At 33.7% G+C, this 16,046-nt stretch overlaps 1 protein-coding gene across 1 annotated transcript; it reads left to right on the top strand.

Annotated features, from left to right (window-relative positions):
• Positions 1-9,268: 9,268 nt before the first annotated feature.
• LOC110010634 (tubulin-folding cofactor B) lies at positions 9,269-13,439 on the top strand. Its single transcript, XM_089718076.1, has 4 exons — positions 9,269-9,437; positions 11,434-11,566; positions 11,995-12,064; positions 12,623-13,439. The coding sequence occupies exons 1-4, from the start codon at positions 9,269-9,271 to the stop codon at positions 12,668-12,670; spliced, it is 420 nt and encodes a 139-aa protein (XP_089574202.1). The 3' UTR covers positions 12,671-13,439.
• The last annotated feature ends 2,607 nt before the right edge of the window (positions 13,440-16,046 follow it).

The following is a 16,046-nucleotide window of genomic DNA, read 5'->3' on the forward strand; positions in this document are numbered from 1 at the left end:
AACTATTACTTCCTCTGTCCAAAAAGATAGTTCACTTTCTATTTTCACACAGATTAAGAAAATAGTAATTATTACGGCTAAAGAATATTATTCATATAATTTTCTTGTTATGCACATATTAAATAACACATGAATAATTATTATATTGTAATAATAAGTAAGAACTAATATGGATTATTGAAAATAAAATAAAATAAAATTTAATAAGGGTATAATAGATAATTTAAGGATTAATTATAATGCAAAAAAGAAAATAGACTATATTTTGGAGCAAACCAAAAAGGAAATATTAACTATCTTATTGGAATGAAGGGAGTATGTCTTTGTATTTTGTCAAATACAAAATTAACTCTCTGTATCTGCATTTAATGAAAAAATACAAAAAAATTAACAAAATGGTATAATAGTAATTTCTCTGTATAACAGTGTAATGGAGTAAAACATAGAGTTAAAACTACGTATATCTAAAAATGCAAGACAAAAGTGATATTTTGATTAAGTGCAAGGATAAAATAGTAATTTCCGCATTCTTTTTCTTATATCGCACCTGATGTTTTCCCCACGTTGTTTTTTGCCGTCTGAGCGATGCTACAGTGAGTAGAGATTCGGTAATGACCTTTCATTGTCCTTCATTTATTAGGTAGTGTACAATTCATCCGATTAATTTCTACTCTATTTAAGAAATGGTAGTAGCCTTTAGTTTTGAGGTGTTACTAAATCCATCGTATTAAATTAATGCTACATTTTATAAGTTGTATTTAAATATAATCAAATATATTTTTAATAATAATATTAGTATAAAACTTTCATCCGATTATATTACATACTATTTCATTAGTTTTATGAAATATAGTTTAATAAGATTGAAAACACAAGTTAATTAGAGTGGTAAGCGATTTCAATTCCTGTAAGATTGAAAATACAAGTTTGATCTTCAAAAACCGATTTGCTAATAGGGCAAAAAACTTCATACTCTACAGCCCAAAGGAGATTGCGCATTTTGGTTCTAATATATATATATATATATATATATATATATATATATGAGATTGAAGATTTAAGAAGATAGTAATACTTATGAAATCACGTTTATTGATTTTAAATGGATAATTGGGATGCAATATTGTAGAATAAATAATTTTTGGTAATTTTTCACTTTATTTTCAAGGATGTGTTTGTATCGATTAGGGATATAGGGTAGAAAGTTTATAATTTAATGAGATCCATTGCGCCCACTAATTGAGTAAAAAAAAAAAAACAATAAGCTCAACGTAAATGTATTTGTTTATATGAATTTTATACAGTTATAATTATATCAAATTTCATAGGTGAAAAAAAGAAATTTTAACTTTTGCTTTGGAATTTTTTAATTATTAAGAGATGCAGTTGACTTTAATTAATTTAAATGAATTATTGTCTTTTTTTCCTCTATTAAATGTTTTTTCTGTTCTGAGCAATACCATATAATAAGCAATGATTTGGCACTAATGCAAAAAATGATTGTTTATATCTAAAATGTTAGCTCCATACTAGAAAGAGAAGCCCATCAGCAAACTAAAGGAATATGTGACCAAAAATGACGCTGTCCAAGTGTTTAATTTTGTTTCTTTCTTCTTTTTTACCAACAAAAAAAAAAAAAAAAAAAAGAATGGGAAATGCAAATGGGGAAAGAGATTGTTGATGAAGAAATGTATTTTCTTCAATTGATAAATGGAAAGGGATAAGAAAACTTAAATTGGCTAATGACATTTGGCTTAGCAAGCTATAAAATTGAGACCTCGAGAACTAATCAAAATAAAGTAGCTTGGTCAGTTTAAATTCAAGCCATTACGCAATCACAGCTCAGTACCCATCTGAGCTACAAGGTAAGTCCTATTTCACAATTAAGGACTATCCTATGAAGTTAAATGCGAGTCAAGTACTGACTGTTAGAGCTCCTAAACCTAGACCTTGGATCCTACCTCAAAGGTAGATACGTTCAATCACTTTCAGTTAACTTAAACAGCACATCTACAGTGGTTTTAATCAATTAATCTTCTTTGCACAGATACGTATCTCTCATAAGTATTAATTTTCCATTTACATGATGCGGTTGGAGGATGCAGGTTGTTGCTTGACGATGGTCATCTTTTTTAAGCATCAGCAATTATTGATTTCTACTCTATCTTCAAGAAATATCGTGGCACTTTTTCTTAGGCTAGTTAAGCAGCAGCAACTGAGTATGTAGGTCCAAACTTTGAAGTTTATTTATTGTAGCTGGACATCTAGCGGCACTTTTAAATTTTTAATTTTATATATTGAATGGCTCAAATTGAAAAATTGAATCTTTTAATTTATAAAATCATTCTATTAAATATTTTTCAGTGGTAAGCATTTGTTTTTAAGCATTCAGGTTGGTGGTTGTATGCAGTAAAGTCCTTTTAATGGCAACAAATCCAGATTTTGATCATATAACTTATGGATAAAAATTGTTGAGGATGTAATCTATTTTCGTTTATCCAACTATATGTTGATAATTTATTAAATACTTATAACTTGTAAAATTATAATTATTAAACACTTATCATATTTGTTAAACACATACATTTTTTTCCAACAAAAAAAAGGCTATTCATTTGATAAGTAATACAAGACAAATACAACATAATATTCTCATAAGAGATACAAGAAATATAACAAACATCCTTAAAACCATGTGTTCGGAAATGATTGATAGAATAGATTAGTCTTTCAAGTAATAATAATTAGTTATTTTCGATGTGGGTGATAAAAGTAAAATCTTTGCAACTTTGCCCTTTCTGAAATTTTTTATGTCTAACGCTTGCAAAAGCATTGAAACTACTAAACAGTCAATATAGAAAAAAGACATTACTTGTAATTCAAGATCTAAAATCTCCCATAAAAGAAGAATCAACATCCATGTTGTATTTTGAGTTGCCAAATAACGAGACATCAAAATATAAGCGCAAATAAAAGTTCCTCAATATCAATGAATAACTCCGTGAAAAGAGAGAAAATATAACAACACTCATTACAAAAAAAACGCGTTTTTGCGACCGACGAAAATCGGTCGCAATTTTGCGATGATATTGCGACCAATTGCGATGATTGGGAGAGTGAATATATGCCAACCGATTTGCAACCAAATGGCCACAGAATTTGCGACGGATTTGTGACCGACAACAAATCCGTTGCTAACTATGGCGCTAATAATTCCCGCCAAATTTAGTTTTCCGTCTGTGAAGGATTAGCGACCTATTTGAGACTGATTTGTTTTGCGACTGATGAGTTTTGTCGCAAATCGGTCGCAATTTGCTCCATATTAAAACGACATCGTAGAATTAAAAATTGCGACCAATTTTGTCAATAATTTGCGACCGACGTGAGTTAGGGCTTTATAACTTATGCGAGCAGCCTCCTTCTTCTTTCTTCTCCTTCTTCCTTTTCTTCTTTCTTCTCCTTCTTCCTTCTCCTCCCCTGTTTGTAGCACCATTCCCAGCCATTTGCAGCGTCGTTCCCAACTGTTTGCCGCCTCCTTCTCCGCTCTATTGTAGCGCCGATCGCCGAAGAAGCCCTTCTCCTCTTCGTTCGCGGTCGTCAGGTCAGGTACGAGTTGCTCTCTCTCTCTCTCTCTCTTTTTTGGTTCTCGTTTTTGTTTTTTTTTTTTTTTTTGTGGATTTCATTTTTTTTGGTTGTTCTTGTAATTGCATGACAAAAAATTATTTGTTATTTAGTTGTTTTAGTTGTGATTTAGTTGTTATTTTGTTGTAGTTGCATTGTGTGTGTTATTAAAATAAATGACAAAAGGAAAAAAAGAAATCTGATATTGTAATGATAATTTTGGAATTTTTTATATTTTAGGCAAAATTTGATATGTAATTTAATCAATGTCTAATCAATCTAATTTTATTAATTAGAGCATTCAATCAAATAATTTTATAAGTAAAGTATTCAATAGATGCAATTTTAAAATTTAAAGTGTTCAATTGTTTGAAATAAAAATAAAGAGTGCCATAACACCTTTTGTAAAATTTAAATATATTTAAATAATAAAAGAAACATAATAAATTCTCATGTTAATTGTTATTTATTTCTAAACACTTGCCAAATTCTTAGTAAAATTAAAGTTGAAGAACATCCTTTTGTAACGTTAGTAAAAGTAAAGTGAAAAACAAAAAATTACATCTTATTAATTAATGTTAAAAAAAAGAACTAAAAATTTTCACCTAAACAAATGACAAATAAATATAATTGTGTAACTAAAACAAACCATAATATAAAATAAGTGCATAAATAGATAAATCAATATATGTGCATATATACACCCTTGACAATATATGTGCATACAACTAAAACAAACCATAAACTAATATTTATTCGTTTTTTTGTAATTATGAAATAATGCATTTTATTTGTTATTTTTGTTGTTATTATTATTTTTTTTTTTTGTTATGAAATGAATGATGCGTTTGCGTTGGAGGCCTAGTAGTGGCCATTTTGCCTTTGGAGAATGTTGGTATGACATAGAAGTGTTTATTGAAGTGTGTTTTGATTGGAGATTTGATTATGTTATGCCGAAGTGCTGCCGAATTTTTTTTAGAAACTGAATATAAGGAATCTTACACTTACTAATATTATATATATATATATATATATATATATATATATATGACCTTAGTTAGAAATAATGAACTTAGTGAGTTTACATATATAATAGTTACCCTTATTATAGAAATAACCTTAGTAAGTTAGAAATGTAAATGGAACATTACATTTGGCATGTTTTAAGGATGGTTTAGGACTAATGCAATTACACATAATTTGCCCTTTATAAATAGAGTGTTAATTAGGTAAAAAAATACGAACTAATCAATATTGGATGTACTGGAGGTACGAGGTCAATAGGATATTAAGACAAGAATTCTTGCAAGGATTGGAAGCGTTTATACAATTTGCAGTTGGTAATCCTAGTTGTATGGATGGTAATAAGTTGAGGTGTCCGTGTAATCACAAGAAGTGTCAAAATAGAGCCTTTTTAGATATCGATACAATTAAACTTCATTTATGCAAAAATGGGTTCGTGGAAAATTATTACGAATGGATACATCATGGTGAACCTCGAGTTTCCAGTGGGTCAGGCCGCTCTATTCAGGTAAGTTTAGAAGGTCACCTTATCAATTTCAGTATGGTAATCGATGCGGGTAGAGTAGAATTTAATTGGGATAATATGGAGGAATCGCCAAACTATGCAGCACAATAATTGTTTGACATGTTAAGTGCAGTTAACAGTGAACTGTGGCCTGGATGCAAGAATCATTCAGTTTTATCTGTTGTGGCACGATTACTTCACATGAAAGCGGAGCACCATTTTTCAGAAAGGTGTTATGATGATTTTGTGCAGTTAGCAAAAACAATTTTGCCTGAAGGCCATTCGATGGTTGATAATTTTTACCGAACAAAAAAATTAGTTCGGGGATTAGGACTACTTGTGGAAAAGATTGATTGTTGTCGTAATAATTGTATGATATACTGGGGTCTTGACTCCGAATTAAGAGAATGCAAGTTTTGTAATCTTCCAAAATATCAACGGCGGGGTCAAGGGACTGGTAAAGTACAAAGAGAGAAGGCTTTCAAGAAGATGTATTATTTCCCTCTTGTTCCTCGCCTTCAAAGGTTATAAGCATCTAAGGCGACAACTGAACACATGAGATGGCACGCTTTGCATGAATATGAGGATGGTATAATGACTCATCCGTCAGACTCTGAAGCCTGGAAACACTTTGATAACAATCATCCAGTGTTTGCTGCTAATATGAGAAACATGAGATTGGGGCTTTGTGTGACATCCCAGGTTTGGGGCACAACACCTTAGGCAAATCCCACATCGGCTACGCACAAGGTGGAAGTCCTATACATAAAGGGTGGCAACCCTGAACTAGTGTGACGCATTTTTGGGCTGGCAGAGCGGAGGTTTCCCTGGCCCAGAAACAAAACCGTGAGGGTTCAGGCCAGGTTTGGCACCCAAAGCGGACAATATCACACTAGGGCTGGGCTGTTACAATTTGGTATCAGAGCCAAGCCTTGTCTCTCTGGCCGGTGGTGGGGCAAACCTCAGCGAGGACGTTGAGTCCCTAAGGGGGAGTGTATGTGACATCCCAGGTTTGGGGCACAACACCTTAGGCGAATCCCACATCGGCTACGCACAAGGTGGAAGTCCTATACATAAAGGGTGGCAACCTTGAACTAGTGTGACGCGTTTTGGGCTAGCAGAGCGAAGGCTTCCCTGGCCCAGAAACAAAACCGTGAGGGTTCAGGCCAGGTTTGGCACCCAAAGCGAACAATATCACACTAGGGCTGGGCTGTTACACTTTGTACTGATGGGTTTCAGCCGTTTGGCCAATCAGGACAACAATATTCATCATGGTCTGTCATTGTCACACCATATAATCTACCATCCTCAATGTGTATGAAAGATGAATAAATGTGTTTGTGTGTTATTGTACCTAGTCCTAATAATCTGAAACACAAAATTGATATGTTTCTGCAACCTTTGATTGTCGAACTTAATTATTTATAGGAATATGGGGTTGAAACATTCGATATTTCTGCCAATTAGAATTTCATAATGCGAGCTGCTTTACTTTGGACCATCAGTGATTTTCCAGCATTTAGAATGTTATCTGGGTGGAGTATGGCAGACAAATTGGCTTGTCCTCATTGCTTGGAAAACACTAATGCATTTACACTCAAAAATGGAGGTAAACAATGTTGGTTTGATTATCATCACAAATTCTTAGCAGAATCTCACCCTTGGAGGAGAAATCGACAATGCTTTAGAAAGAACGCGACTATTGCTGATCCCCCTCCGCCTGTGAAGTCTGGAGTTGAAATATTACAAGAAATTAAAGATCTGGGGCTTATGAAAGTTATAGAGTTAGGTGCAGAAGAGGTAAATGGAAGAATTGGCAGGAATAGCAGGTGGAAAAAGCGAAGCATCTTCTGAGATTTGCCATACTGGAGTTCACTTCTTATCCGTCATAACCTTGATGTGATGAATATAGAAAAAAATGTGTTTGAAAATCTATTCAACACTATCATGAACATTGAGGGGAAAACCAAGGATAATGCAAAAGCGATAGCAGCATAAAGGACATTTGTCGTCGACCAAAACTCGAGCAATCTGTACTTACTGGTAAGTTTCCAAAGGCATGTTATTCTTTATATAAACCCTAAAAGCAATTATTGTGCGAATGAGTCCGATCATTAAGGTTTCCAGATGGATATTGTTCAAATATGGGTAGATGTGTGGACATGAGGAAATACAGATTGTTTGGCATGAAAAACCATGACTGTCATGTTTTCATGCAAAGATTGATTCCTGTGGCATTCCAGGAATTATTGCCAGGGAAAATTTGGGAAGCAATGACAGAATTGAGTCTCTTTTTCAATGAATTGACGATGACTGTTATCCGATGCGATGATATGAACCAATTAGTGCGAGAAATCCTAGTAGTGATATGCAAATTGGAGCGAATTTTTCCACCCAGCTTCTTTGATTCTATGGAGCATCTGCCAGTTCATTTGCCCTATGAATGTCGTATAGCAGGACCGGTACAATATAGATGGATGTATCCATTTGAGAGGTGAATCACTAACATCCCATTCTAATCATTACATATTTTATTTCAACTCATATTTACATATTGGCTTTGTACAATTACAGAAACCTGCAGAAAATTAAAAAGAATGTGCGCAATAAGGCAAAGGTCGAGGGATCAATTTGCAATGCATATTTGGTGCAAGAAGCTTCCACCTTCTGTTCACACTACTTCGAACCACATGTTTATACCAAGCATCGGAGAGTGCCACGTAATGATGACGGAGGAGATCAAATAGAATCTGAGTTAGAAGAAAATCTAACAATTTTCACCTATCCTGGGCGTACGATTGGTAAATAAATAAATAAAAAAGACGATTGACTGATGCAGAGATACAAGCGACTCAAACCTATATTTTGTTGAATTGTGAAGAGATTACACCATCTGTACAGTAAGTATAAATCTTGTAGAGAGTCTAAACCCAATCTGGGGCTTAGTTAAACCATATTTATGATAATTTTGTTCGTTCATAAACAAGAAATATATTAAGCTTTTGCGGATTTAAAATCCCAATTTGACTGATACTGTAGTTGATGCAAAACTGGACTCTGAATTTGCAGAATGGTTCAAATGTTATGTAAGTAACTTTCTAGTTACATAACATATATGTGTACATTATTAGATCTCACTCGTGTCATTACTATTTCACAGAGGCTCGAAACTCGGGAAGCGATATTGATAACAGATTCATTACGGATCTAGCAAAGGGACCTCTACCGGTTGCTAATGCCTACTCTAGCTACTTTGTAAATGGTTACAAGTTTCACACGAGGATTATAGGAGAAGCAGAAAGAAAATGAACAGTGGCGGTTGCATAAAGGGATCAAACTATAGTGACGTGTCAAATGATTTTTATGGCAAATTGGTTGAGGTTTTGGAGTTAGAATATCCATGCGTACCAATCAAGTGCACAATCTTATTCAAATGTGAATGGAGCTGGACCTTCTCAACACACAGACGAATCAATATCTGCTATAGAGACATCTCGATTATTAGTGAGTCAACTAGTCACAGTTACAAAACTGATGTTCAATGAAATGACACTATATTAATATATCATGCATACAAATTCATTACAGGCTGAAAAATATGGTCGTGAGCCCACATCGATGGAGGTGTTTACTTACACTCACACGAAGGGCCACGATGGAAATATTTTTGTTGACAGACGTGCGGTGGGCGTCAATGTAAGTAACAATGAAGAATATTTACATTTACCTTTTAGTCGTTGCTTACATGTACAAGTTCAATATAATAAAGCTTGCAACTGCATTGATTAATTAATTTATTGTTTTCAGGAGAACTATAGTACAGCTCGTGAGTGTCTTGTTTCTTCTCAAACTGAATCTGAAGCTGAGTCAAGAATTGATGAGTTAGCACTTTATCTGCAGGCCGCAGGGGGCGAAAAGAAGAGGAAAGTATATGGCATCGGGTCTCAGGCATCAAAGTTTTACTGCGGCTCAACATCACAGTTTTACTGCGGCTCAGCATGTAACGCTTCTGCAGCCAGCTCAGGACCACAGCCCCAGCACAGTGCCAAGGAGTTTACTGCATTATGGGCTCGTGCTAATGAGCAGGAGAGATAGCTTACAAAGCTTAGAGCGCATGTCATGCGGTTGTCCGGTGAGCTTGATGCTGGTACTTCTTCCTCTGACCCTGCGCCTACTACAGATCGAGATGTTTTGACAGCACAGCAGCAGCCACTACCGTCTCCTCTTGATCTCGATACTGTAGACGATACCTTAGTCACTCCTGCCGACACTACAACACATCCGGCAGGTACTCCTCCCGATAATACGACACTAGATCGTGCAGATGACCAACCTCGTAGATTTGATTTTGGACCTTTTTAGCTTTTTGTGGTTTTTTCAAATTTTGTACAATACATTACATTAACAACTACATTTTTATATTGTTATTGTGTTGTGATTGTGAGATATATATATATATATATACAAAAAATTATGATTTTTAATATTATTTAATTTTTTTTTGTAATTGTATATTTGTGACCGAACTGCAACCAAATATATAACCAACAGCTTTCAACGTTTGCGACTAGATTTAGTAAATTGCGACAGACACAATCTGCGACAGAATTTCAGAAAGAAGACACGACCAACTTTTGCGATCGATATTTATATTTTTGCGGCCGATATTTAGGTCGTAAATTAGCGACTAATTAGTAATTCGATCGCAAAATATTTTGCGACGAGCATTTTATCGGTCGCTGATAGAATTTAGCGACCGATTTATTACATTTTGCGATCGATTTGTCGGTCGCAAATGAGCGAATTTTTTGTAGTGACTCATTTAAGAGGATCTTAAAAATACTCTAGATCTACAACAATGATAAAATAGAGGAGTTATCATTTAAAACTCTTAATAATGATAGATCTTATAGACTAGACCCAAGATATAGATTTATTGAATATAAAAATTAAAAAAAAAATTAAGAAAACAAGAAAACATGAACCACCGGTTATCAAAGAAGATGTCGATAATAGCTCGAAAAAGAAAAATTAGAAGAAACTTAGAAAAAGAAAGAACAAGACATGGGCAAGAAAGTGAGTTTCTTCACTGAATACTTGCTCAATAATAAAAATATATATATATAAAAACTTATATTCAACTTATGCCTATTTACGAGTTAAAATGTACAAAGGATCAAATAAAAAATCGAGCATGTCTCTAAATATTTCCTGTAAATTTTGCGTAGTATATAATAAATAACATATCAAATAATAATAAACATTAGTATGGATGGAGTGGTTGAAATTCTTTTGCTCTTACTCAAAAGTCTTGAATCTAAACTTTGAGTATAAAAATTATCATGCTGAGAGGCTCCCTCGTGTATAAAACATTGGATTGGAACACATTTCTCCAACAAGGAGAATTAGAGAGATCATTTATTTTGAAAACTTTTGATGCACAAAAAAAATTAAAATACATCTATTTTAAGTTGGACATTTTTGGTTAGATGCACACCACGCATAATGTCTCCAGTAGTCTTAAAAGTCACCTGAGTAGGGAATTGGGTTTCAAGGCTACAGATAATCTGGGTAAATATCTTGAGGTTCTTAACATTCAAAGAGATCTGCATTTCAATTACATGATTCATGCCATGCAGATCTTGAAAACAACCTTAAAAAATGATTCAGTAATTTATTGTTAAGTTAAGCCATCTCCTCTCATCTATTGCATTATTTCTTGCCCATATAGTTGAAACTACATTCTCAATGTTTTGTTTGCAGCAGATTCAAGCATCGTACTCATTTTGAAGTTAATATAAATTGATGTGTTACAAGATATTGTAAAAGCTGCGGAAATTTGTAAAGTTATTCAAGTCATTTACTGTTTTTACTCTATCAGCTGCATCACTAATGGCATCATTGTTGAAAGTCCTGTAGAAAGCATGTCAAAGTTGTGGTTCCAAAATCTTTCAGATTGTGTTCTTTGGATTTTGGACCATTAGCATTTGTAAATTGCCATGATGTTACTTGTCTCTATATCTGTACCATATTGTTGGTAGCATCATGGTTTAGGCCACAATGGGGTGAGGAATGGGTGTGGTGGTAAATTTATGACACTGCAGATATCTATGGATAAGTTTTCAAGTTTTTCTCTTAAAATGCAAAGAATGAATATCAATTTTCTCTTACATTCATTTCTTTTCTTTCTTATATCAAATATCTGTTAGGTTTTACTCTTGTGCACTTAAATTTGCCACGTCTTTGTTTTTACCTTTCCGTTTTCCTGATTCTTGAATAAATAGGGGGAGACAGATGTGAAGTTGAACCTGGGGAGAAAAGAGGGGTTGTCAAATTTGTCGGTCGAGCTGAATCTCTTGCACGTGGCTTTTGGGTTGGAATTCAATGTGATGAGCCATTGGGGAAACATGATGGCATGTGTGTACATTAATCTCTCTCATTATTCTAAAATTTTCAATTTTTCCGTAGTTCTATCTTTTAATGTCTGGAATAAGGCCTTTTATGATATCAATGTTGTTTGTCGATCATATATGTACTTATTACTGAAACAATTTTTATGGTTTTCAGGCTGACAGTTTTTAAGCCTTAACTTGGTAAATTATCTATTTGATAAAAATCTGATTTCAGGTATGCAGATTAATATCGTAAGGATCTGATTGGCAAAGTTTCAAGAAAATTGATAACATTTAAACTTTAATTTGCAACATGTAATGAGTATTTAATTTTAGGTTTAACAATGTAACAACTTGAACAGGTTTTTTTTTTTTTTTTTTTTTTTCAGTCATTTAATTGCATAGATCATTCTGTTTTGTGTTTTCTTTATTTGTTTCCTGGTCTTGTTTTAGTGTGCAAGGAGTGCGCTACTTTGATTGTCCTCCACTCCATGGTGCCATGGTTAGGCCTGACAAAGTAAAGGTTTGTAGAACTGTTCTCATACTGCTTGAGTGTCGGCACTTATGAGTTAATAATGAACAAAAATTTTAGACCACTTTACTATCTGCTATAGTGATTCATATGGAATAATATTTTATGGATTTCAAAATCCAAATTCCAGCGTTAGAAATGTAGACCATTAGGTTGAACTGCTGAAGGCTGCAACAAAGTGGGCATAGGACGCTCCTGTATGCTTAAGCGTGTAATAATACCCTTATCATAAATTACTCTGCTACAGTTAGGGGCATTAAACATGTATGTACATAGGAAATTTAGATTATGTATCAGTTAATACTGATGAAATAAAACATCAACCTTAACCTTCAACTTTAAGAGACAGAAATTATGCCCTCATTCTTCGTGCTTTTGGATGTTGATATTCCTAAGGTAGCCTTCTATAAGCATATTCTTGAAATGAATGCGGAAAATGTAAATGATTTTCCATGTCATTTAAATTAAGGGGTTTGAATGTAGAACGCTTGAAGATTTCTGACATTATAATGTTTTCTCTATGGATCTAAGATGATGGTTATTTTCCAGGTTGGTGACTATCCAGAAAGAGATCCTTTCGATGAGGAAGAAATATGAACTGTGTTGGGATTAATGCTCTGATACCACTTGTTGAATATAAGTGCAGTGATAAACTTCAAAATTGATTAATAATTTATAACACCAAAAATAATAATGGGAAAGGCAACCAAAATAATACTAACACAAAACACCAAATATAATTGTATTAATAAGAAGCAAACATTCACAAAACTTAAGGAAATGATTACTTACTTGGTTTAAGGAAATGATTACTTACTTGGTTTTTGCTTGGTGCTTGCTTGGTTTTTACAATTGAGAGGAGGGTTGGTATTTATAGGCATTTCCACCTCGTCAATGTACGGCTAATATTTGTTTACAAAAATGGACAGTCTAGATTATAAGGAACATTCTAGAGTTAGGTAAGATATTTTCATTACATCTCATGTGTGGAGAATTGTGGAGTATTCTAGAATGTGGGCTTGGACCTCTAACTTTGAGCTTGGGGTTTTGGACTTTAAGCTTGCCAAGTATTTATCTTATTGTAGTAACCCATTTTGGTGGTTATCTTTTCTAAATTAATCGATGATATTTTAATAAACTGAGATAGCAAAATGCGTCTTCTTGCATGCCTTTCATATTCAGGCAACAATATTCACCTTTTTGAGGGATTATATGGTGGCAATGATGGAAGCTGAACAATGTTTTTGGACCTGCAAGGGTAACAGGACCAAATGGTTTATTAAATGGTTTTTTGATTGGTTTTTTAAATCGGATCAGTTACCGCCAATGCAGCAAAACCATTGGCTTATATACTGTGTTATTACTGTATTAGGCAATGTCTAATATCTTAATCAGAATGTATTTGTTTATACTATGGATTGTGATGTTACTTCAATCTTCATTGTCCCTGTACACCACTCGCAACTTATAAAAAAACAAGTTCTTTCTGCTCTTCCTTTTTTTTCAATTTTTTTGTTCTTTTTAATTATTACAGGTTTCATGTTATCATTTTCACCAATTCCACTGATTGGAACTATTTGAGTGATCAAAATGAGAAACAGTTAAATTTGAGTAATTTTTAAGTGACAAATCATTAGTAAAAAAGGCATAAAAACTTCCTCCAAATTTCTATGCCTGCTGATAATACCTAACATAATCATCTCAATGGAGGGTTCAAGACTCGAATTGCAGAGTCCCCATTACAGTAAGTTGCGGAACGTTAGGCAGAGACAAATGGGTTGACATAAAACAAGCTAAGCCTAGGCATAAAACTTCACTATCTTCACTACTGATGATTCCCCAATTTTTTGGGAAACAACAATTTGGGCATTACGCTTAAGCAATCCGACAGATTTTCCATGATCCAGGGCAATTTTCAACCCTGATTCTTCACTTGAAGCACCTGAGGTTGCCCGCACATCTAGGAGAGTCAAAAACACACAACATAACATAATCTAACATAAACAATTAAATTAATGATGGAAACTTTTTGTACCACATGGGAAAGGCCAGAGTACTTACCACATTTGGACTAATCAAAATAGGGTAAATACTTTATCTTGTAAAATTATTCTATTAAATATTCGAACTTATAAAATTAGATCGATTAAACATTCAGTAGATAGTTGTAAAAAATGAAAATTATTATTTCAAAGATTATAATAACTACACATCAACTGAATATTTTGTGTATAAATACCAAAAACACAAAAAAATGGTATTGTTAATATGGAGAAGGGTACACCAATATTCATAACTTTAAAGATATAATATTAGGTTTCTCGCAAAATTAGAAGGCATGAAGTTTTTTCTGAAAATTACAGGATCAAATTGATATATATCTAAACAATCCCTTTATTCAAAAGGTGATATAATGCCACACCTAATACGTTATTACATGCAAAATAAAATATAATAGTACGGCATTTTGCAATAAACTCCTACATTGATTCAAAATTTTATTCTTTTGCCCTTCATATTAGCTTCATCCTTATTCAAAACACCTGTGAACCGGAGGCAGCCCCGGAGCATCCACCAAATCAAGTAAGCTATTCCAATCATACCTCTGATCTTGATCAAGATAAATAGAACTCCCATCACTTGTAGCATTTCCTTCGGCCATTGATGATGAGTTGTGATGATCAACAGAGGCGTTATAAACCATAATATTAGAAAGTCTGTTCACAATATTAATCCCATTAACATTTAAATTTGCTTCCATAAATGTATCCATAACCCATGTATTATTGTTATCAGTGGTATTGTCATACGTACCCGTTCCATGCACTGTCACTGAGCTACCCATTAATGTTTCTTTCGCTTGCTCCATGCATTTCCATTCATTTTCTTCATTAATCGTTTCCCCTTTGCTTGCAGTATTATTATTGCTAGTGGTGAATTGAAGCTGAGAAATGATTAATGTATTCTCCTGTTTAAACCCACTAGCTAATGCATTTTCTCGAAAATTTAAAGTTGAAGTTGGGGACTCGAGGCTGTCGCCAGCACCAGAGAGAAAAAACATGCCGCAAAACATACCTTGCCATACTTTAAGCACGTCAAGGCATTTTGGTCTAACTGGTGGAGCTGCAGCCGCATCAGTGGTGGTGGGTTTATTGAGGAAAGAAAATTGGTTATTGTTTTCGCCCAAAATCCCCCCGAAGGACCCGAAAACATCCCTTTTTGTGGTTTTTGAATAAAATGTTTTTGTTTTGAATGCGATGCCGATAAATCGGTCTTATAAACAATTTTGAGTCGTCACCCATTGTTTAGGCAATGGGACCATTTTTACAAAAATGACTTCATTTTAAACCCAATTTTGTTTTAAGGCCAAATTATTTTTAAAAGACTGGTCAGGCGCACCAATGCGATTCTGGGTAAGGGAATTGGGTACGCCGGCCCGTTGAAAGCCGACGCCCGGAAAAACCGGCCTCTATTATTAACCTATGATTTCTAATTTATTTTAGTTAGAAAAGCCAAATTATTTATTTACTTAAACCCAACCCAAATAAATCGGACCGAGTTCCTATTTAGAAAATTATTTAATCGTCCCAAACAAATCTAATAATCACATAACAATTATTCAAATTAAAGCAATTAAATCAAAGCAATCAAACCAAATAAATAAAAAGACCCGCTCTTGCCTTATGGTTCAAGGCGGGCGACAAACCGAATCAAAAATATTAAAGGTAATAAATAAATAACCCACTCTTGCCTTATGGTTAAAGGCGGGCCACAAACCGAAGAATAAATCAAATAAATAAAAGACCCGCTCTTGCCTTATGGTTCAAGGCGGGCCACAAACCGAATCCAAAAATATATATAAATCGAATGAAAAATTAAATCTATAAGCCAATAAAAATAAAACCATACATAATTGTTATTTAATATCTAAATCACATTTTTATTTTTTTATTTTTAGATTTTTTTGCATTCA

This window comes from Jatropha curcas, chromosome 2, assembly GCF_041381405.1.
Source record: "Jatropha curcas cultivar XTBG-Jc1 chromosome 2, XTBG_Jcur_1.0, whole genome shotgun sequence".
Classification (NCBI taxonomy): Eukaryota; Viridiplantae; Streptophyta; class Magnoliopsida; order Malpighiales; family Euphorbiaceae; genus Jatropha; species Jatropha curcas.

Excerpts from the sequence above, each read along its gene's own strand:
- LOC110010634 (XM_089718076.1), top strand. The coding sequence starts at position 9,269 with ATGCGGTTGTCCGGTGAGCTTGATGCTGGTACTTCTTCCTCTGACCCT. Across the intron at positions 11,567-11,994 it reads TTGGGGAAACATGATGGCAT|TGTGCAAGGAGTGCGCTACT; the intron begins GTGTGTACATTA and ends GTCTTGTTTTAG. Across the intron at positions 12,065-12,622 it reads TTAGGCCTGACAAAGTAAAG|GTTGGTGACTATCCAGAAAG; the intron begins GTTTGTAGAACT and ends GTTATTTTCCAG.